Raw genomic sequence first — 24,587 nt, 5'->3', positions numbered from 1 at the left:
GCAGCTTTCCTGCCGTCTCGCTCGGACGGGGCCGCGGCGGCGCAAACGGCCCGCAGAGCCCGGGCCGGGCCGGGCCGAGCCCCCCGCGCAGCCGGCGGACCGCAGCGGTTACGAGGCCTCGCACACGGGGCTGCGGTTGACCTGTCTGCGTTTCTCGGACGTCCTCTTCTCGCCCGGGCTGCGCCGCTCTTTCAAAGAGGAGCCGCTTTTCAAAGCGCGCAGAGCAAGCTCGGCTACAAAAAGGATCAGGAAACTGTCTCTGCTGCACTTGGGTTGGGACAAACCTGAAATATTTCTAATTCTCCCCTAAAGGGGAGGCGTCACACCATCCTTTTATGCTTCTATTAAAACCTACAGAAGCTGATTTTTATGGAAAAGGCTTTCCCTCGGGAGGGCATCCTTCTGGAAAGCACTCGGAACACAAACACGTGAATTTTTCTCATCTCAGAGCACCTGAGTCCCTCTAGGTTCCCCTTCCCTGGGCAAAGCGGATCTGTGTCGGCGGTGCCTTCGGAGAGCTCACAAACTCCCTCCACCCCTGCAGAAAGCAAAAGCAGTAACACATCACCCCAAACCACCTACTTGCAGCAAGCAGCCGAGTGCCAAGGAGCACAGGACAGCTGAAACGAGGCCACCACCAGCAATAGCAGAGATCCCACTTAGCTCAGGAAGGAAGGGTTTTATTGGGGCATTTCAGCCTCAGCTGCATCCAGAAAACACTAATACAATCAGCTAATGGAAGAAGGCACCAAACGAAGGACTGAAACTGCATGCGGCAGACCTTCCTCCTGAGATGTTAGCGAAGCCACCCCTTTTTTCAGTGAGGAGTGTAGGTTTCAAGGAGAAACCAGCCAGCTTCCCCTCTCCGGGAGGCGAGTGGGGTCAGTGCTCGCAAGGCAGACCGGAGCGGGGTACTTGACAAGGGCCAGGAGTCCGTCAGCACAGCTGCTGAGGAGTTTCCCCAGGTGACTGCAAACACAAAGCCTCATTCTCAGAACTTAAATAACTCAGCGATCAGCATGTTCCTAGAGAGCTCTGCGGGGCTGTGTTTTAGCCACGTCTATGGGATGCCTTGGAAATCCAGCAAGAGATGATGATACCAGCAGAGCCATCGAGCTTGCAATGAGGAGCAGCAGGTGGCGAGGGCAGCGCAGCTGAGGGGACTTATGCATGATTCAAGGATGCAGACACAAAACCTGGAGGGTCTGAAGCACAGCAGTCTGTCCCCTTAGCTGCCTCAGCCTAGAGCTCCCCCTTAGACCTCTTCCCACTGTATATGCTGCCCGCAGGTTAAACTCTGTAAATGAAGTATCCAGCACTTCAGGGAGTCTTCAACCCAATTCCTACTATCAAGAAGATCCATTAGCTCTATGCAATTTTGCTGGAACAAACTCTGACAATACTCTCCTCAAACTCCTTGCCTGGTGGAGTAACAGTTTTCTGGCTAAAGGAATACATAACTGCAATTTCCCAAGATTTACTATCATTTTTGCTCTACATCCTCACTTCAAGTGCAGCTTGTATCATGTAACTGGTTGTTTTCTTGATTGGTTTCCTGGAGGCAGTCACTCGAATACATGCTGTGAACATACGCGCTATTTTCTACGCTGCTATTTTTACAGAACACTTTTTCACAAGATGAATCTGTTCATCTCGGCGTGATCCTCCCCGCAGCAGAACGATGGGAGGTCACGGTTGCGTGCCTGAGCTGCAGAAAGTGAAGTCTGTGCACTGGGTGGCAGCGCCACGGGTGCAGGTCCACCCTCAGCACCGCACCCAGCCCTCGGGACCACGAGAAGCAGCCCCTGTGCCCTGGGGGCTAGGACCTGGGGTAGGTATCGGCCTTCCAGCTTCATGAGTCTTGAGTCTGGGCCCCCAGCAGTTACAAACTGCATCGTGTAAGGGGCTGGTAACACTGAGTATCGGTGCTGGGCAACGGCGTTCGAAGCTGAACAGCGATAAAAATCAGCCAGTGGAATGAAGAGATCAGACTACATCTCGCCAAGAGAAAGAGCTTCCTTAAAAAACAAACAAAAAACACAAATGTCCACGAGAACACGAGACCAGAAAGACATTTTCTAATGCTGATGCTCAAACCTCTCTTTCCAATACAAGCAAGAAGGGTAGAAAACCTAACTGCTTTGAAAGAGCAATGGATGGCTTTATCAATGAATGGCTGCCTCAAATTAAAGTGGACTGGAAAATTCTGAAGGAAAATATGCTTTGTATCACACTGCAAGCCACAGCTTGGCATACGAGCTGCTTTACACGGTGCCTTGGGAGCCAACGGGGTGGTGCAAAAGGCAGAAGAGGCCTCTTGCCCCTTCTGAAGCCTTGCTGTGACCTGGGCACGTCGGCTGTGGGGATCCAAGGCTGGGCAACGAACAGCGGCCTGATGCCGTGCCTCCCACAGGCTCTTTGCTAGATTCAGTTCTCGTTCAGCAATTAGTATTGTTCAAACTCAGGCCTGAAGTGCATAATACGCATGCACATACATCAAGGGACTCTCATCCTTAGATCTCTTGTATCTTCCCATAGAAGCCACCTAAATACCTTTGGGGATTTGGTCCAACTTACACTGCAAGCAAAATTAATGTTTTGTTCTTGGTTTTAAATCACTGCAGCTTCTCTCAACAGCCTAGGACTGAAAGCCACTGCAGTGCTGACAAATCTTAAAGAGTGCTAGAAACAACTAAAGATGTCACGTACTGAAAAAAATAGTCTTTGCAGAACTAAATGGTGAACAAGACTCATGGCACTTGGTTAGAGAAACATACCCTTATCTAGAATAATATCCAAATGAAGTGTTATTAGTTAGCACTCTTTTATAACATACATGAAACCAAAGACTGTGGAATCCTGCAGAAGGCACAAGATGAGAATTCAGGAGAACTTGGGTTTACTACAACTTTCCTGCTATTGTTGTGGTGACCTTCAGAAGGTTCCTGCTGCAGTTTGCAAAGTAGTAGGGATACTCTTGGTATAGTCAGTATCTCCTACCAGTTACTACTTGGAGAAAACTGTCCCTTTGCTGCGCATGTTAGTGTAAGGATTGCCATTGGTAAAACTGACTGCTTTGCTCCCCTCTTAAGTTAATGAAAATTTCCAATAGGAAAAGTGCTAACACAAAGATAAAAGGTGAATAAGTCACAAGAAGGGCCTCGGTAAAGGTTTACATACTATTTTATTAATCTGTTGTGCAAACTAGATCTTCATACACGCATCATTATGAAAAAACAATAGGAAAAGTCTGCAGCTGCTGTGCCTCTCTCCCTCCGCTGATCAAAAACCCAACCACAACAGCTGTCCCGAGTAACAGGCATAAAACATCATGTATACCTCGGAACATTTGATCATAACCCATAACCAGATCCATTAGCCTGTCTTCCTGCCTCAAGCCAGTGGGAGAGGTGCCTTTCGCATCTCCGCTGTTGCGCCGTGACTTTCCTGCTCCAGAGCAGCTGGTAAGCCCAAGACATTTGAAACACCATACTGGAATGCAGCCATGCAGAAAACACAGCCCCTTCTGGGGGCGTGCGTCACTGAGGATACGTTTGCAGGGGGAAAAACAAGGCTGAGGAAAAAGGTGCAACACGTCAAGCGGCTGGTGAGCTAATGCCTACTCTCACGAAGAGGGAGGAACGCATTCCTTCAGATACATCCAATAAAAATTGGTTCCCTGTGTTCTGTTATTAACTGGATCAATAAGAGACACAGGTAATAATAATAATAATAAAAAACTGTAAGGCTATAAACCACTCTTCCTCTCCCCCCCAAAATGTGATGTGGCCTCACCAAAATTTACCAAGTAGTAGCTTAATTACCTTTATGGAGAGGGAAAAAAAAAAAAAAAAAACACTCAATAGAAGAGAAACTAAAGGAAAATGCATCTGGTAAGCAGGAGGCTAGAACAGAGCTAGTGATTTATCTGAGCCAAATATTGCAGTGACAGAATTTTCTTCAATAAGCAAGCTCCATCACCCACCAGAAGTTCATTACTGCAGCAGTTTTAAAACAGGTTGGTAATACTGACCAAACAACTTCAACTTCTAAAACTCCTGCAGTATTTTCCACACAGCATATGTGAGAAGAGGCAGAGATGAAGGAATATATACCCAACATTATATTCTTGTCAAGGGCAAGACAGCGAACGGTTCCACAGTTTGCACTCCACCCTATGTATTTCCTTCAACTGTATACACTAAACTAAAGTAGGTTACAAAGTTCTGCTAAAGTAATGGACAGCAGTTGTGAGGTTTGGACAGTTGAAAAATTTACTGACATTTCTTTCTTTGCCAAGGATTTACATATTCAACACTTCTGGAAATGGGTCTTGTCCTTAATTATGACTATATAAATGATCCCAAGAAACTAGTACCTTTATTCTAGGTAAAACTCACTGAAAATACAAGGCTAAATTTCAGGCTGCAAATGTGCCAACTGGGGGCAGATTCAAGAACACTGGGTTTATTTAAAAGGGAAAAATGTAACAGCTGTAGAACCTGGCTTTTAAGGCCAGGGGTGCAAACCATGGTGTAACACTGCAAAATGACAAAGACCAGAGATGAACATGCATGCATACACCTCGGAACCACTGCTCTTACAAAAGTTTTAAAAAAATTCTTGGTCTCTAACTATCCTGATCACAGAGCTGTGAAAAAAAAACGGTAGTTTAGACACAAACACTTGCAATTGCTGAAATGTAAAGTTTTGCTTTGTAGAAGAACCATGTCAAGACATGAAGTAGTCCAGTAGCACAACACCTGAGCCCTCACCACATTTGACAGGAAGGTGCCTGCATTTTCAAAGGCTGTCTTTAATAAAGCTTCAAATTGGATTAAACAAAGCATACATCCAGTGTTTGTAGCTTAGACAAGACCAAACCAAGAATCTGTGGGTTTCCAGAAGAATTTATTTATCTAAGTCAGGTGTTCTGATAGCAGTAGTGTGTATGTTGTGATAAACTGACACTGAGAAGATTTAACAATTTCTTCATTTAATAAGTGATTTTTCACTACATGGTACTGTACACTGTTATCTGTTCAAAAAAGATTAACAGTTTTTTTAAAAACAAGATACTGCGAGAGATTTGTATAAACTGGTGATCAAGATTATCTCCTCTGGTTGGCTTATTACGCTAGTTTCTATGCTTCTTTGTAAAACAAAGTCTTGAGGCCAAAATGCACAAAACCGCTCAGGCAGATCTAGAACCATTTCCGTAACTTCCAGTGTCACAGGACTGATGCAATTGTAAAAAGGTCCACTCAAATAGAACATACGGAGATTGTACAAAAAAGTATTTACTTTTACCGTTAATAGAACAAACAGCACAGCATTTCTACTTGCTATTTCAAGTCAAGACTTCCTTATATCTCCAAGAGGAAGGCATAAACAGAAAGCCCTGCCAACTCATTGTGATGGGTCATATACATACAGTTTTCTAAGCAAACTTTGGCTTCAGGAAAGAGAGAGACAAACGTGTAAAATAATGGCTTTAATTGTCATTTAAAGTATATGGAGAGGGATGTGTGTTTTAATTAAATATACATCATACCAGTGATGCTGGCAAGATTGTTATTCCTAACGTTGACAGCAATAAAACTAATGTGTACATGACGAGACATTAAAAGAAAAGCAATCCCTTTAAAACAAATTTTAACGTAAAAAAAAGTTCACAGTGGTTTGTATAAACAGTATGTAATTTCTGACAGTAACAAATTTCTAATCTCACAGCACACTAGTGCCCTCTTTAGATCCTAAAGAAGAAAACAAGCATTTACACTACTCATTGTACAGATTCAAAAAGTCAGTTGTACAATTACCCATAATGACATAAGATGCTGTGGAGTGTACAGCTTTAACACCAACAAAAGGAAAGCTTTTAAAACTCTTTTCCTGGGAGGGAGAAAAGTCTTTCATTTGCTGTTACAACCAGCAAATGCCATTCATCAATCAAAAGGAAAACCACAAACACATTATCTATTTTGAGCAAGCTGAACAGTACACATTACAGTTTTAAAAATGGAGGTTATATACTATATTACAAGTCCCAATAAGGCAGTGCCAAATTGACTATTTCTTCGCTTGTTTTGTGATCATACCCCTGGGAGGCGTTACAGGTCTGCTAGCATTGGGCTTCTTTTTCTCTGCAGGTTTCAAAATCTGAAAAGACAGTTCAGTCACTAAGAAAAAGCTTTCTTACACTGAGTCTTACAATTCATTTTCTAATAAAGGCCAATGTACAGGTCATCTGGACAAGTCAAACTTACCAAGAAGTAAGTACCTCTCCTACTCAGCTATGAGCTTAGAGCAGCTAATCTGAGATCTTATGCCAATGAAAGCAGGAAAACGCTGAATGCTTTACTTGCATGATTTAATTCTGGGTAAAACAGTTCATCTACTCACATCAGCAGATACTTACCACATTTTTAAACGTACCTGGAGAGAAAACAGTTCTATCTACATTTTTGCTTTTGTTAGTGTAGTCACACTTTGCATTTGCTGTTTTCAACTTACATTCTACTGGTACAAACAGATCTTTACAGATATAAAAGGTTACTGCGACTACACTAACTAGGAAGTAAAAATCATAAGATACAATACCTGAAAGGAACACATTAGAGTTTCATCCACACTCATCATGGCACCCGCATTATCAAATTCTCCACAGTAATTTGGGGCAGAAAATAGAGTTACCAATTGCCTTTTTGCAAAAAATTCATATCCATCTTCAACAACCTTTAAAGAGAAAAGCCAAAGTATTAAACTGCAAAACTCCTTTCCACAATGAGCAAAGCAACAAGTCTCAAATGATACAAACCCAAGTCAGCACATACAGCTCAGGAAAAATTGGTTACAGCATCACTAACACAGCCAGTAGTGAAAAGTTGGCTAGATCTAAGCAGCAGAAGTTTCAAACTTTTACACCGAAACATGAAAAACAATCACAGAATCCACTTCAGCACATGGTCCATTAGCAGCAAACACAACAGGATTCTGCTTGGTTCAAGATAATCTTGTGCAAGAGCCAGAGCAACAGCTTATGTATTAAGAAAAAAAATCATAACAAGGGTTATTAAACACTGGAAAAAGTTGCCCAGAAAGGCAGTAAAAGCGATCCTTGAGCAGACAAGGTACTGAACAACTTTGACGCTTATGTTTACCCTGCACAGAGCATGAGTAGGGGTGGACCAAATGACCACCTCATGTCCCTTCCAACCTAAACTACTGTACAGTTAAAAGCATTAAATTTAAAATACCTGATGAGCTCTACATATGAGATCCAAATCATGTTTATGGAGAAATTTAGCAACCACTTCTGCACCAAATGTGAAGGACACTCCTCTGTCATTTTCACCCCATCCTAAGACATCTTTGTCAGGATCAGACCATAAGAGATCACAAAGAAGACCTTGGTCTGGTACATCAGTGGGGCGCATAATTCGTCTTATCTGTTCCATTGACTGAAGGTCTGGTGACAAGCCTGTTCAAAGTCAAGACATACAAGCAAATCACATTTTATTCCAACTTTGTTCTGTAACATTGACACATTGAGACAAAAATAACTCGATATCTAAAGTGATTCATTATTGCAATTTTATGTAGTTCAGTGGCAATGTTAACAGACTTTTTTAATCTAGCATTTGCTTCAAAGCTTTTGCAACTGAAGGAGTCATTATTTAGAAGACATACTGAGCACAAGATAAGCAAAGCCATTTTCACATTTTACAGGACTACAAAAATCTCGTTGTAATGATTTGCAAGTATCTGTTAAAAGTGCTGTTAAGTAATAGAGGCATTAATACTAGAAATCATAGTACATGTCTATTTTATACATCAGGTCTAGTAAGATAATATACAACCCCAAATAAGAGTCCACTATTTTTCACTAATGTCTTCCTGGACAACTTTTAAACGTTTATCATTTGCACAGCAATATATATTTCACTACTATAAAAGTTATATAAAGCAAGTAACACACAGCATAACAGACCCAATTTCTACCAAGAGAACTCCAAAATACATCATTTTCAGAATTTACATAAATCTCTTAGGTGTCGTAATTCTATAAAGACTGTGAGGAGTCTTTACTTGAAGAGACCTTATTTAACACGTAAAAAAAATTAGTTAAAAAAAGCTGATTGTATCTGAAGTTACAAAACCACCAGCCCAACGATTTGTGAAACTTTGTAATCTAGCTCAACCCTACCTCATACACGAAACCAAGGCAGACGAAAAAACAAACCCTTCAGAGCTTCAAAAAGGTCAAAAAAAATCAAAAGTTTTCTAACAGTGAAAGAGCACAATGTAAACATGAATTAGCCATGATTTATACCACAATACTAGAGCCTCTCAAGTATCAACTAGAGAAACATTACCCACCTCCATGACAACAAAATATTTTCTCATCCACAATAGCTGCAATTGGTAAACAATTAAAACAGTCTGTGAAGGTTTTCCACAGCTTAATATTGTATCTTCTCTTACCTAGAAAGACATTTTGGGGAAGAAAAAAAGTAAATACACTTTTCTAACACTAATTACGAACAATCTAATATGGCCACCTTAGTTTTACCAATTTTTGCAAAAGGTTAGCAATAACACCTATACACCATTTACCTTATTTACCTTTATTACTTCCAAGAAAGTTGCAAGCTCTCACAGAGAGGAAAGAAACACAGCTCTAATGTGGTTCTCAGTGGTACAAGTCTGATTAAAACTTGCATTCTACTTTCAGAGGACAGACTCTCCAGCCTCAACCTTGCTGTGGAAGATTATTCCTTAGAGAATCTAATCAATTTCAGAAAATCGTCATTTGCTGCTTTCTTCAGTAGAAGAGAGCATTTCTTCGAAATCATTTTTCCTTTAAAATTCTGCTAGTACTTTACCAGATAAGGTCTCTCTAGGCTAAGAAACAGGACTGAATAATGAAACTGCTACAGCTTTACTTTCCAAGGGACTATCCCAACAGAAATGAACCCTGAATGCATTTCAGATGTGACTAAGTCTGTGATTAATCTCTGAGGAGTCAATTCTGAAACACCACATATCTTTGTTTCACTGTTGAAAGAGCAGAGTCAGACACGGAGAGTACATCTTGTAAGCTACAAGCTAAGTATGTCCCATGACAGAAGCTGCGAGAATGCTCAGTGCGCAATTAATGTAACGGATTAATCTCCTCCACAGTACTTGGATTTAAGCCACATCCTTTGAAACATATAAGCATACACGTCTACTTTACAACACAACTAGACATAACACTTCTTATATTATGGTAAGATTTATGTATAGTTTCCTTCATCACAATAGATCTTAATGCATTCTGTAGTGACAGAACTAGTAAGTTAACAGCACAGCAACACTAAGTTTGTTCAAAAGGAGTGCTCATAGCCCCAAATAAAAGCAAATTTCTTAATTAAAAAGCTAGTGCACTGGTGGTTCAAGTAACAACAACTTTTACAGCAGAAGCCACCTACTGAACAAGCCAGTATCTGGTCTTCAAGCCAAACACACATCACTCAAAACTGCAGCAGAAGATAGCAAAGTTGCAATACTCCAGTCTATAATCTTGCAGTGATTAACATCCCCAAACTTCTATAATAAAACACTTTCCACCATGATCAGAAATGTTCAATAATTAAAAACACCCTCAATGTAAAAAAAAAAAAAAGCTTATTTAGCATTTTCTCTAATGTGTACTATGAGAATAAAGATTTGACAGATCAAGTCTTCAATTTATTAGTAACAGAGAACAGCCCATATACCTCCAGTATTACAAGAACACTCATTTATCAACTCTTCTCTGCAAAAAGCATGTATAATCACCAAATCCTTATCACCAGTCTATACAAAGTTGTTTGAACTTAACAAGAGAGTTATTTGCTATAACAAACTGGGAATTACCATGTCTCACTACGTTACTTATGTCTACTTTGGTCTGAAGTGCATTTCCTTGCAGAGCATTACTGATGCTGAAAACTGACAAATTAATTTGGAGACTGAGACACATTAACAAAGGATGAAATTCACCTATCTCCAGATGACACTAAAAAGCCTATGAACCATCTAAGCTTAATTCTGAAGAATTCAAAGATGAACTCCATAGGACGGTTAGAGGACTCATATGGTGAAGCTCTCCAAACTGTCTCTGAAAGGATATGAGAGGATACCAAAAAAGTTCAGCTGGTTTAAGCCTGCAGTAAAACTTAGTAACCTGAAATCTTAACAACATTTGGTGTTTCCTAAAGAATACAAAGGTCATTTTGGATTCTCTAAAAACATTCACAACTTTTCAAGTATGGAAGCAGTGGGAAGATCTTTGAAAGCTATAAGATATGTCAGTATTGAAGGTTTCACAAATGTTTTGCCCAGCTTATGAAAAGGAGGGAGATTTTTTTTGGCCTAAGCGACAGGGCATGATACAGCAGAATTGCATTCAGTTTCAGGTCCCCCAGAAAACAGCAAGCTTTTTTAGTATTCTTACATTACAAAGTTACGGGTCTCAATCAGACCGCAAGCACCGTAAGATAACCACAATAAAAAACAGTCCATTCGCCTAATTAAGTTATAATGCAAGTATACATTAGCATAATTTTAGCTCAGGTTAAAGAAACAGAAGTGAACTGCAAAGTACTTGTGAAGTAAGTCTTCACAAGTAAGATTCTCTCATCTGATGATCTAACCATAAAAACTTTAACAATATGTAGCAATAAAAATAGTAGCTAATTAAAATCTCCATTTTGCACACTTTTGCTAGGTATGGTAAGGACCAGAATACAACAGGATCACTTGAAGGACAGATTTCTCTGAATATTGCGAAGGTAACTGCAAGTTAAGATAGAGTGTTCTAATACTGGAAGACTGGGAAGCATCAAGAACCTGCTAGCCTGCTTTCTAAGTCTCAAAAAATACGCACATATTAGTTACTTACATTCATCATAAAATCCATAAATTCTATTGATACTGGCACATTCATGGTTCCCTCTAAGGAGGAAAAAATTCTCTGGATATTTGATTTTGTAGGCCAATAAGAGACAAATTGTTTCTAAAGATTGTTTTCCTCTGTCAACATAATCACCAAGAAATAAGTAGTTGCTTTCTGGTGGAAAGCCTCCGTACTCAAAGAGTCGAAGCAGGTCATAGTATTGTCCATGGATATCACCTAGGAAAAGCATTCACAAATGGCACGTAAGTTACACTTAGCTACATTATTTGATTAATTCTAGAGAAAGAGCAAACAAATGGAACTTCAGAAACCAGAAAAGCATGCAGTTGCATATTGCTTACAACCTATTTAAAAATTATGTAGTTTATCTTAGAGCATGCAAAACTATCACATTCAGAAGTCTGACACCTAATAGGACAAAAATTAACTGCACTAAGAGCAAGCATGTAGCTACTTAAAAACATCCACGTGTGTAAATCAAGCCAAAACCCCAAGAAGTCAATTCTACATATTCAAATTAAAATCCAGCATCCAGTTAAGTCCTTCACTTGACTAATGGCTATAAGATAAGAACCTTTATTCTTGATACCTCCACATAGCATTAGTGATGCTAACAGGAAACAGACTACTCTGAATATATGCTTTTCTCTGTACCATTTATATTTTCCTTAAAACACTCAGTAATTCAAATTCTAGCTATTTCATTGGCTCAAAGGTAAAACTGGTATTTCTGCTTTTATTTTGAATCATGTTTGTTTCTGGTAAGGATAATACTAAATCATGTTTTGAATTACCACATAATATAAATATCAAACAAGCTGCTTCAATTTGAAGCAAATCCTGTGTGTTAGAGCAGAACAAAATACTGTTAGCTGGAAGCTTTTAAAAATTGCGTTTATTGGGTCTTATTTTGATTTTTCATTATTTTAGCATATTTAGACATGTACGTGTGTGCAAAACTAACATTGCTGTGCATAAGTTTACTCAAGCCAAACCACAAAAGTCAGTGCTAGAAAAAGGTATAGAATCTGAAGTTTCTAGCGGGACTTTGTAAAATTTTGTTAAATTACTGTTCAACTAACTCTTTGAATAGCAGCTATAATAAAACTATTTTGGTTCTCCTTTGCTTCTCTTTGTTCAGCCATGACTAGATTGAACATTATTTCATCTGTATAAGAATTACTTTCCAAAACACTGCCTGAATTCCTTTCCCAACAGACTTGGCAAAACTGGACCAGCTACTTTTGGTTTTGGGTTTTTGATCCCTGCCCCAAATCTTGTGTTTGTTACCACCTCTTTTTTTTCCCCTGAAGGATCCAGTATGGATTTATTTTCCCTTTTGCTACAATCATTTATTAATTCACCTGTCAAGAAGTAGCACCTTGCATTCATTCTCCTCCCAGTATGTCCGCATCCAACCAAAAAACCCCAAACCCAAGCATCAAATCAAAATCACGTTACTCACCACATATTTTAAGTGGAGCTTCAAGTTCTAGTAGAATAGGCTGACTGAGAAAGATTTCTCTGGATTTCAAGCACAGTCCTCTAATTTCATTCTCCTGAAGTTGGACATTTTTACCTGGTTTTGATCCTCTCACTGTTAGAAGAAGTCAGAAGTCAGTTACCCAAATCAATAATATCCCTAGTGTTAATCTAAGAATTTGAGTAAATGCCATTGTAATATAAAATGAGAAGATAACAGATAATATCAGTTTGTCACCCTGAAACTGAACTACCATATTACCAGAAAAAGCGTATCATGTTCTGTTTCAATTGTACATTAAGTTCCATCTAACAGAACTCTTCACTTGGTATTTTCTCCATTAAATTTCACATTTTAAATAGATTCACTTTAGCGCTAATTTAGTTATAAAACACATCTTGGATAATGTGACTGTGCTTTTCAAAAGAGTTGAGCATTTGTTCTCAGGTAAAGCTGTCTGAACCTGAGAAAAATGGAGTGGCCTGTTTAATCACGGACAGCATGGTTCAAAAGTGCAAGCTTCCCTAAACTACCACGTAACCCTGCCAGCCAAAGCAGTTCCTAAATAAACAAAATCACCTTGCCAATAAATGCTGTAGTGTCCCATTTTACACCCCAGCTAGCAAACACTGAAAAAAACCTACAACTGAGAAGTCAAACCTATACATAAGGAAACATATCTTCTGATCAGAACATCATAATAGCTCTTCAGAATGAGCAGCCTAATTGACAAAAGGGTATCAAAAATATTGCTACCAAGTATTTTGAATGAATTACAAGAGAATCAATCCAAGAGGCTGATTTTTCAAATACAAGATATTAAGAGACACGTAGAAGACAACCTTTATTTTTCCGTCTCGTTCTGCAGAATCTTACTGCACTGCTTTCTTTTAAAATCTAAGTTTTCTATTATAATGGAGTCTATGACTGCAAAAGTCTCCTCAAAACTACTATGAACACTTAAAATATGTTTGAACTGTCACAAACATACTATTTTTTATGTGGGCATAGCCATACAAATACTAGGATGCCTGTTACTTCACAGCCACCATGAGGTTACTTTTGACTATGTCAGTATAGTTAAAGCAATTAGGTCACAAGTAAGCCGAAAAGTAAACAAATCAAGTTAGCTCCAAAATTCATCACTAAGAAAACAATATGCCCCCATTTAAGTGAAGACAGATCCAAACCACATAACTTATAAAATCGAAAGTTTCATTCTAATTACAGGTCACAGGTTTTAGTAGTTCCGTGACTACATTTGTTTTAGAAGGTTTCTGTACATCCTATCAGGATTTCCAGCTTCTTATGTGTGTCAAATCAATGTTTGCATAGCCAAGGAAAATGAAAAGGGGAAAGCTGAGAGGGAAAAAAAGTGAGCTTGAGAGAAAAGGGGGCCAGCACCAATGGCAGAACTATTCTTTCCTAGTCAGTTCTGTTTACAGGCAAAATTAGGATTCAAAGTTAGAAACCTAGAAGAACCCTCTGACAGAAGCTCAGAAAAAGATGCATATAATATCAGCAGACCTTGTTTGTTAGGCATGCTGCCAAAATAACTCTAAACATAGCCATTTTGAGTCCTCTTCAGGAAAAATTTTGAACGTATCAAAATTGAATCAAGCTGATAAAGCCTACAACAAGGCTGATAAGGGAGTCATTAACATCATTAATACTTTGAAAAGCCTGAGTTTTAATACAGAGGGAGCTTGACTGTCTCAAAACTAAAATATTTTTATCAAGAGGAAAATTATGCCTGTATTTAAGAAAACATTCCAGATTTTTGGCCATTTAAACTAAGCTGTTTCATTTATTGCTTCGACAGGGAACCCAGCAAAACTCATCTGTACTGCTTTTTCTTTATCACTTCTCCATCTTTTCTCTTCTTACCATTCCCTTTGAACATAAGAAAAAAACAAGACTGAGACCTAGCTCCCAGCCTCAGACCTTGTCTTGCTTTTTTCTTTATCCTTCATTTCCTCCCTCCCTGTCAGCCTCCTTGTCCCTTGTACTGCAATACAATGCAGAATGGTTGGCTCTCTTTAAAACCTGCTAATGCTTCAAAACCCACAGAAACTCAGAACTACCGTTACCTCAGTCTTTCCTAGTCTGGACACTAAGGATCCCAACTTGGCCTGAACAAGTTTGTACTGTCACCAGTACAGTTCTCCTTCCATTTATCTGATCACCTCTCACCTCCTCCTGTTTCTGTTATGCAGACAAAGGACATTTGTACGGCAGCCATTCCATAACCAGGGCTAAACTGCATGCAATAGCAGAAAAGCAGTGACCATGTTATTTATCAGGGTTAGGATAACATTAAATAATGAAAAATTAATACTGTGCCTTTACTGGAAAACCTTACAAAATACTATCTGGTGTCAAAACCAGTGATGACACGGAGTACTGATAAGACTAAAGTAAAAACCTTATAGCAAATTTGAGTAAAATCACAGCATGACAGTAGTCTTCTACAATATAACCCATTGGTTCAGCCACATAAAGGCAGAATGATCTCAGAACTTCAGCCTCAAACATCTGGAACCACTCTGACAAACAACATTACTATACTAGCGGGTGTCATTTATTTTAACCACTTACTATGTATGAACTGCATGGCATTGAGACTAAAGAACCTAAGGTCTTACCCCCCAAAACTTGGTCTTTAGTTTAAAAAAAAAAAAGTGAGCAATAAGCCCAAACCCCTTTAAATATTATTTCAGGCTAATTCCCTTGCTACTGTTAATCTCACAGTGAGAAATCTGAAAGCTACAGATGATTCAGTAGTCTCTGAAATGCCCCTGTGGATCTCACAGTACACAAAATCAAAAATTGCAATAGGAAAAAACAGGGGGAAAGAGGCTTTAGGAAGAAAACTGTTGAGTTCCAAAGGGATTACAATTTCTCATTAGCATAAGATGTTTCTACCTCTGTGTAAGCCTCTGATGAAAATCAGAGGACACTGTACAACCAGTGTGCACGTGTCTTATCTGGACTAAGAAAAAGTAGTGATCATATAATATCCATCAATAAAATCAAGTGTCATTTGGACCCAAACAGTTAGCACTTACCAACACAATTCTTTACTGCATACTGACTCACGCCCCATAGATCCTAGTCATTCTAGTGTTGTCCGTACTAGAGAATCACTGACAATGCCCGAAAACACATAACCTTTCTTCAGGCAATTTTCAAAACTGACCTTTGATCCAAATTACAATGTATACCAACAGTGACATTAACTTAATTGTTGGTCAAGAGTCACAGCTTTAACAATGCTATCATTCAAGCAGTGTATGCTCCCATATTATTCACTACCTATGTATTATCACTCAGCACTGACATTACATGGGCACACCAGAATTACCACTAAACTTCAAGTCTTCCATTAAAATATCTGAAGTAATGAAGCATATAAATGAAAGTCAGATCTTTGTCACAGCAGTTTATCATGCATGAAGCTTCTCAGCCACAGAGGAATTTTCCAAACACTTCCTGAGCAATAAGCAAGTTGCTCAAAATGCCAAACATCCAGAAGCAACAAAGAGCAGAAGTTTATAGAAAAAAAGTGATCAGTCAACTGAAATATAAATATTAGGTTTTTCCTGACTGTAATATTACAGCTCATCTCTGCTTTTGGAGATAAATTCATGTACTCGTGCTTAGATGTTTTTGAGAAGGCAAAAAATACAACTTCCCATGATTTGCTCGTTAGAAAACTACTATAATCAAACCCTTTATCTCACATTCGTAAATTAAAAAGTATTAAAAAAATACAAAATATATGCTATGCACTGAGTCACTAATGCTTAGGAATAAAGCAAATACATTCACTTTTGCTAAGGATTTAATGAAAATCTGAAAACTGACTGCCTCAGATAAAAGTTTCACAGGTTTGATATATTTTCATTGAAACAGTACAGTCTTCTGCAGCTTTAGTCACTTGGTTGTAGGAAACCTTGACAGGATGAAATGACGCTTGTTGCCAGAAGTTTATATAAACTCAATGGCACAGATGTCAGAAGGATAGAAAAATAGGAAAATTTGTTTCAGTTCTGTAACATACTGTCTGCCAATGACATTTTGAACACTACTGTCCAACACAGAATCAGCAACAAAAAAATTAGTGTTCAATTTCTTCTAACATTGACCTACATCCTGAGAAACTAGAAAGATTATTTTTGGCTTCAGAAGAATCAAATTTGCAGCAGAACTGCATGTTGGCTTGAAAAAATCTGTATTTTTAGTGTAGGATTCTCTCATCCATGATGAAAGAGCTGGCAAGGAAATGCAAGATATTCAGTCTCAATGAATCCTTAAGAGGTTTCTCTGATTAAGCCTTCAAGACTTAGTCCCGCTAAGAAGGGTGAAAATAACACACTGAGAAATATGTTGTGTTTACAGTTTATGTTCTCTGCTTCGGACCAAAACAAGGCAGCTTGTACTGAGATTAGACAATGCAATATTAATTGGCAGCTTGATCATAAAGTCCAAAAGGCAGCTCAACAGTCCTGTACATAAACATTTGTTCTTTTAATGCTTAAAAAATAATCTGGGACAGCTGAATAAGCTAAAATTTCATCAGTTGAGAAAAGAGTCCACTTCAAACATTTATATCTGCCTCAACATACTGTTGAGGTATTTCCAGACAATAACATCCCCTCTTTTACGCAGAGATGCACTTTAAAAATCATTTTCTGAGAGCTTGGAACTAAAGTGTCCAGTCTAAGTGGTCCTCTTCTAACAAGTAAAATACTCTCCACTGTACAAGTATGAAGAGTTTTGGAAAATAAGCTCTCCATCGGTTTCAAAGACTACAGAAAAGACCACTCTCTGGTGTCCAGACCTCTGCTCAGATACTCTTCCAAGTCACACACTGAACTAGGAAACCTTACAGCTTCTACAGATATGGGCTGTGGAACCAGCCTAGGATGCCAAGGAAGAGCAATACATCTGGTGCCCAGCTTAAGCTTTAAGATTCACATTTTAGCGCTTTTCATTTCTCATACTTTCAGACTGGCCCCAAGTCATAGCTTTTGAGACAATGACACCTTCACATACACTTCTCTTCGCTCTGTGCTACTCCAGACCTGATTGGTTTTTCGAGTTACAAAATTCAACAACTCCTCACAGCCTGTCCAAAAAGGTAAACAAACAGATCCCTACTGTTAAAATTAATATTGCACATTCCAAGACAAAAGGAAGACTACTAGAAAGCAACAACAGGTAACTACTCTAAAATGAATGCAGTACCACAGTAGTCCAGCAGAGGGGGAAAGGGAAGTAAAAGCAACAAGAGAGAAAACTGCACCCCCTGTCCGTTTTGGGGCAAGTAAACAGAAGTACCAAAGGACAGCTGCAGCTGCCAGGAAGTTCAACTCCATTAAGTCTAGGACAGCTTCTACACATTTCTTTGCGAAGGCTATGTCAAGAACTGTGGGTTCTAGCACAGAAGACAGTAAAACAGACTGTATGGCACACCACTGCTAGCATTTGCCAATATTCAGTGTCTGCTAGATAATCATTTAATGAAGGCAGATGCTTTTATAAAAATAAGAGTGTATTAGCTCATTCAAGGGGAATATGAAAGGGAGGGATACTCAGGAAAGAGTTTATTCTTCCACCGTTTATTCAAAAATATTAGAAATTTCAGTGGTCCAAATGCCTCATTTTCCTTTAACACTATGTTAAAACAAGCAATTAAAATGCTGTCAACTCAAGTGCTAGACTCGAGTTGCTGCACAGAAAATGCTTTAAATAAAATAGTCTATCAGCAGCTCATCTCATTTTAGCTTATTAAGCAAGTCTTCCTCAACTTTATCATATATTTTATGTTAAGATGCCTGCAACCTTAAAGACATTTCCAAAAATATTGCAGGTTGTTTTCATCTTGTTTTTAACAGTTCCTTGTGACAGGTTCACATTCAGTTTTGCACCGTTGACACAAAGGGAATAAATAACTTGATTGATGCAAAAAAGGTTTTAGTTTACTTCAGGCACTACCAACTTTGATCAGATCATTTCAGTGCAAAACTGAAGCTGAAATGCAACTCCTTAGTGCCCAAGCCTCTGTATGAAAAAGTTCTAGTCTACTCTTTTTAGTATGACAAAAGTTTACAGAAAGCTTTATCAAAGAGAAGATTTTGCATGACTGCAAATTTTCATCCTGTAAAATACTTCCACACTGGAGACAGCTATGTACTGAACTCAGTCACACCAATCCAGCTACTCAGAGGTGACAAATGTCAACACTTCACTGATTAGGTAACAAAGGCAGAATTTAACTGACTTATCTGAATCCGCAGCAGTGATAGGAATTTAATCCTTGTCTTCCATATGCAGAGTTCCCATTTCCATTATTAGAAACCACGCAGTAGGAAACAATTAACTAAGCTATAAGCTACTGAAAACTAAGTGATTCGAAGTTAGCAAGTGCTGCTGTTCTATAAGCAACTAGATCACAGTACCCCAACCCTCAGAGTGAAATCTGACCAAGTTCCAGAGAACCTGTCTCTGTCTACGAAACAGACCAGAAAAATCCCACAGGCTTGCAGTAACCTAAAAGATGTTAAAAAACACCCCCGAAACAGGGTGCATAGGTAAGAAATGGTTTTCTCTGTTGCCAGCAAAAGTTTATATCCATATTCTTCTGCTCAACAGTTTTTAGTAACTGGAAGATCCTCCCTCCCCATTTAAAGCAAATCAGAGAGTATCTCCTTGACAGCTATACAACACACTTACCAGAAACAGAAATCAATGAGTGTATAAACAAGAAAGTTTGAGGATTTAGTCTTTTGCCAATTTTAGTGCACTAAGCAACAGTCCAGTTTTCAGAAAGGCTACCATTCCTTACACAGCTTTATCCATAGTAGCCTCCATTCATTGCCTATAGTTCTCCCTTAACAGCAATTGCAGGAGCTCTCATGTAGAAAAGATTTGAGACATACTTCAACCTGGGTTCCACCAAAGTATCTTGAAATTGCATTATTTTACCTTGTTATGATAAGATTAGTGCATTTCAGACTCATGTTACTATGAGCTTCACTTTCAAACCAGATCCTATTTACATTATCTGTGTGAAGAGCTGCCAACACAGTAGACAAAGGAAGCAGTTAGGGGGCTCAAGTTATAGAAACAACATCTGACATGAAACAGAAAGGAAACCATGCTCATGCTCAGGGAATCTTGAGATTTCTTTTCACAGATACTTTGCCTGGAGCAGAGCAGGAATTCTGCCATTTCCTGGAAGCCTTTTCGTGACTACAGAGATATCCCTAGTTTTTGATCTTATAGGGAGCTTTGCTAGCATTTTTCTTGTCTACTGGCAGTTTTGATTTAACAGACATACACAGCTGCAAGCTCAGAACTACTAATTTTAAAAGCTGTTACTGCCCACAATACTCCTTCCACGAGAAAGATAATTTGCCCTCAAGTTTGTCCCTTCCTATACCTCAGTAAAGTGAGCTGCTTCTATTATATTTCAGCCTTTATTCTCTATCAAAGACAATTAGGAAGCATTTCAATACTCAAAGCAGCATGTTGTTATTTACTATACTCTTGAAAGTCTTGTTCTTGTGAAAAATCATTGCTAGGAAAGTAACTAAAAGTGACAAAGTTACTCAAACTGTTCTCCTGAAAGTGTTCTACTAGAACATAACCCTCATTAGCAAAGGAATAAGGCAAACAAAACATAGGTTCAATCACAACAACAACAAAAAAAAGATCACTATATTCAATGTTTTCATCAAACTGCTCTCCAAGGTTGAGAACAATGTCACTGAAAAAATGTTTTCTTGTGACATTTCAATACCAAACGGCTCTGTACTATAAACATTTGGAGAAATAAAGACTCTCTAAATATTTGCCTTAGCCTGAGAAGCCAAATGGATACTTCAAAGCCTTTTAAAAAATAATCTAGTAATTTCAGCTAAATAGCCTAATAGGGACAGGATGTAGCAACTATTTGGGGAAAAAGTAAGAATAATATGATTTGATCAGAAGAATTGCCTCAATTTTTATATGAGGAGATGTCAGGATAGAAAATAAGTAAAACTCCCTCACAAATACATTATTAATACTCTATATTAAAAACTAGGGTAATTTATTATTTACCATTTAACCACTTCACTCCACCTGGACAATTAGACTAAATTCACTACCTGTGTTAATTCTCTGGGTACAATACCAAGGCATAGTATAAAATACAAATACTTGCTTCAATGTATTTTCTTACTGATTTGAAATACTTCATGAAGTATCTCCACGATACTGGTTTTGTTACCTTTAAAAAGGAAGAAGGGAATACTGCCACATTACCTGTTCATACCCTCTACATTTTATTAGCAAAATCACCTGAAATAATTGTTATAAAAATATTTAAGTACACAGTTTAAAGACAGGCATAATGAAATACCAAACTGGTTTAAAAAATAAACCCTGAACAAAGATTCAGGCAATTAGAGTCAGCTGGTTACTACAGGAGTTTTTGTAGTGTGTGTCATTGACTATCATTTGAATCAGTGCAGAATCCAGCCTGAAAAGGGTATCAATTGAAGTAGCATTCTGGGTTGAGACATACCAAACTTTTATGTAACTGAACATTATGCAATTCTACTAAAACTGCACTGAAAGAGAACACTACACTACATAGAAATGTCTTAAATTTCTCATGTTTAGTCCAAATCAATAAAGGATTAAAAAACCCCTTACACATCCTTTGGATTCTTTTTTCTTTTTTCATTTGATACCATGCAGAGCTGCCCTTTAGATCAGTCTTGTCACCTACCTAGCTGTACCTTAATCATCTCAGGAAAAAGATGAGTCAAGAAGTACATTTTAAACAACTACAGAGAGAATGGCTTTTGCACAGAAATTCACACAATTTAGCAGTCTGGCAAAAATGCAGCACTTGCTCCAATGCAGTATCATTTTGATCTTTCTGAAAAGAGTTTAAAAAATTATCAAGGCTAAACCATTATTTTCTGAGAAAGGCATATGATGCCTTACAACACACATTTTTAAGCAATATAAAAAAATACATAGGTCTAAATATGGCATGGGTTATTAACACTTATTATTGCCACTTCAGTAAGAATCTCAATTAAGTCAAGAAATTCTTTCAGTTCTGACAGCTGACACAACCTTAGGTAACATCTTTTGTTACATAGCTATCTCGAAGATCTTGTTAGTGAACCTTCTGAAGCCTAATTCACAAGCACTCATCTCCTCAATGCAGGATATGGATATAAGACAAGTAAGGATTTAACATATTGATATAATACATCTTACTACTTTTTGAAACTCTGAACAAGAGAAATCATCCAAATTACTCAGACCTTTTTTTAGACTTATTTCAAGTCTTCGATATTAGTAAATTGTGCTTTGAGAAAATTACATTAATTACATAAGAGCAAATCAAGTAAAATTATAATTAACATTTGCAATAAAATGAAGAATGTATTAATATGTCACCAAGCACGTACCACACAGGACCTGACACCTACAAAGTGTACTGGAGCATCAGGAAAATACTAGTCTAAATTACAAACAGAAGCCTCCAAACAATTCAAACCAGGAGAGTTTGAACTGGCAACAAGCAAAATCTAAAACAGCTCAGAGAAAAAACAGTATTTATTTTTATTCATTCTAGTTGAATAATCCCAGAATACACCTACTGGATTTGTAGCCCCAACCAATTTTATAGCAGCACTATTGTCCCTTTGCTTTGCCTTTCATTATCCAGGGCATTACACTGTGTGAAATTTTACAAGAAAAGCAGTTGGAGAGTGCTAAAGGTATTTCTTCACTATTTGTCTCATCAAAATTTTAGATGACTTTGTGCCAAACACAGGAAGTTAACCCCCCGATCAAGCTCTTCAAGCATAAATCCAGATGAGATGCCTGCCTTGAGACACTAGAAATGAGGCTGGATCAGTCTAGTTTCCTTCTCTAAATAACTATAAGCTTTCTTGATGCCAGGAAGAGTATTTGTCATTGGTTGCTTTTAAACCTTTTGCCTTAGGAAAAATTAGCCGACAATTCTAACCTGATGCCGACCCTCACAACCAAAGGGAAGATGCTGAAGATACCTCCTGCGATAAGCTAGATTTTCCTCTGATTTTGGACTCCGTGCAACTCTTTTCAACCCAAAGCACTAGCAATAAAGGACAACAAGCCCTTCCAAATACTGTCTGAAAAAGAGCAAAACCCAACTTGCAATTCACATTTTAAATGCCACTATACGCTGTGAGTTAAGACGTGAAGTCCAATAGTGGTATCAATACATGCGGTTAATCAATGCTAAAAACACGATACCCTGAACCCGAGTAAGTCCCCTGACGACTTTCTGAAAAGCTGCCTCGACAGACTCATTAAACGTGGGAAGCTTTAATTTCCGCAGCCCCAGCTAAAGCCAAACCCCGTGTGCAGCTAAGGAAAGTTAAACCTTCAGGTTTTTAAACACTCCGCTACGAAAATATTACTAAGCCAAGCATCGCCTCAGAGCTACAGGGAAAGAGGAGGGGGGCAGCCGGTAGGTCTCGGCACTGCACCGGGAGGACACAGGGGAGGGGAAGGACAGCTCGGCGGACACGAGGGCCAGGGGAGCAGTTGGGGCTGCAGGGCAGAGGCGCCCGGCAAGACAAAGCGCCTCGGCGCCCCTCCATTTTGGGCGCCCCGAGCCCGGCGGAGGCTGCGGGGGGCTCAAGGAGGCGCCGCGCCGCCGGGCTCGCGGGCACCGGCTCGGCCTCCGCCCCCTCCCCGCCCGCCCCAGGCTTCCCCCGCGCCCCGACCCTCACCCTCCAGCAGCCGTTGGATGATGCTGTCGATGTTGAGCTTGTCTATATCCGCCATCGCCTCTCAGCGGCCGGGCGGAACCCTCCCCCCGCTCGCTGCTTGGCCGGGCCCGACTTCTCTCCTCGGTCTCTCTCCCTCTCGCCTTTTCCCTTCCTTCTCGCCTCCCCGCACTCCTTCTTCCCTCGCTCTCTCCGTCCCTCCCCGCCCCCCTCAGCCGCCGCTCTCAACAGAGCCCCAGCACTGAACAAAATGGCCGCCGTCTCCTCAGCGAGCTCGGCCGGCGCACGGATACTCTGAGCGCGAGGCGGCTCACCGGAAGCCCTTTATAGGCCGCGCGGGAAGCGCGCGGAGGCGGGCGGGGAGCCGCGGCGCCCCGCACGCGCGGGCTCCCTCCGCCGCCGAGGACCGAGGGGTGTGTGTGTGTGTGTTGGGGGGGGGGGGGTGAAATAGTCCCGCGGGCGCTTCGCGCGGCGGCTCCCGCGCGGGGCTCAGCCCTGCCCCGCGCCCCGCGGGGAGCCGGGTTTATCACCGCCGTGGGGCCGGAGCGGAGCTGCGGTTCCGGAGGGCGGTGGAGCGGCGGCGGCCTCGCAGCCTCGGCGTGCCGCGGGGCCGGTTTGGCCTGTGCGCTTGGCCGAACCGCTCCGAGCGGGGAGCTGGCCGCGCAGTTCCAGAGGAACCTTCCCGTCCTCGTGTCTGTGCTGGAAGTGCCTCCATCCGGCCCGTCTGGCGGTGCGCCGAGCCCGCCTCGCTCCCGCTAACGCTGCGGGACGTGGGGTGGAGGCTCGGCCGGCTCCTGGCCCGGGAGGCTCTGTCCTGGGGGCGCGGGGATTTATCGGGAATATCGGGAATATCGGGAATACCGCTTCTGGAAGGCGGGATCGGGCCCTTCGGAGGGGACGGTCGGGGCGAAGAAGGCGCCTCGCCTGATGAGCCGCATCAGGCAGGCCTCAAAGCGCCGTCAACGTGCGTTAGAAGAGGCGTAGAAAGGGGAAGGGAAGTAGGTTCAGACCCTGGGGCCGCGGGGCTAACTGGCCTGCGGGGCCGGGGCCGCGGGGCTAACTGGCCCGCGGGGCCGGGGCTGCCGGGATAACCGGCCCGCGGGGCTGCCGCTCTGCTCCTGGCGCTCGGCAGCAGCTGGGAACGCTTGGTCTCCTTGTAGAGGCGATGCGTACTTTTTTGCACAGGGTTTTTTGCTTTTACGTTTTTGCTAAATCAACACGAAAAATAAGAACGCTTACTTATCAGCAGTAAACTCCATGCAAGCCGTAGTTACTAAAATGCCACCACAAAACTGTTTTTTTTAATAAGCTAATTTTTCTCTGCTGGAAATAACAAGCCTCACCCCACAACAGCTTCTCTTGATTAAAA

The 24,587-nt window shown here is 40.4% G+C and overlaps 1 protein-coding gene across 1 annotated transcript; it reads right to left on the bottom strand.

Annotated features, from left to right (window-relative positions):
* Positions 1 to 4,796: 4,796 nt before the first annotated feature.
* On the bottom strand, positions 4,797 to 23,422 carry PPP1CC (protein phosphatase 1 catalytic subunit gamma). Its single transcript, XM_062590111.1, has 7 exons — positions 23,222 to 23,422; positions 12,411 to 12,542; positions 10,931 to 11,161; positions 8,383 to 8,487; positions 7,260 to 7,483; positions 6,604 to 6,738; positions 4,797 to 6,162 (listed from the first exon to the last, which is right to left on the bottom strand). Exons 1-7 carry the CDS (start codon positions 23,274 to 23,276, stop codon positions 6,073 to 6,075), a joined length of 972 nt encoding a protein of 323 aa, XP_062446095.1. The 5' UTR covers positions 23,277 to 23,422; the 3' UTR covers positions 4,797 to 6,072.
* Positions 23,423 to 24,587: the final 1,165 nt, after the last annotated feature.

The sequence above is a fragment of the Rhea pennata genome, chromosome 17 (assembly GCF_028389875.1).
Source record: "Rhea pennata isolate bPtePen1 chromosome 17, bPtePen1.pri, whole genome shotgun sequence".
Taxonomy (NCBI): Eukaryota; Metazoa; Chordata; class Aves; order Rheiformes; family Rheidae; genus Rhea; species Rhea pennata.
This window is presented reverse-complemented; position numbering and strand designations above follow the sequence as displayed.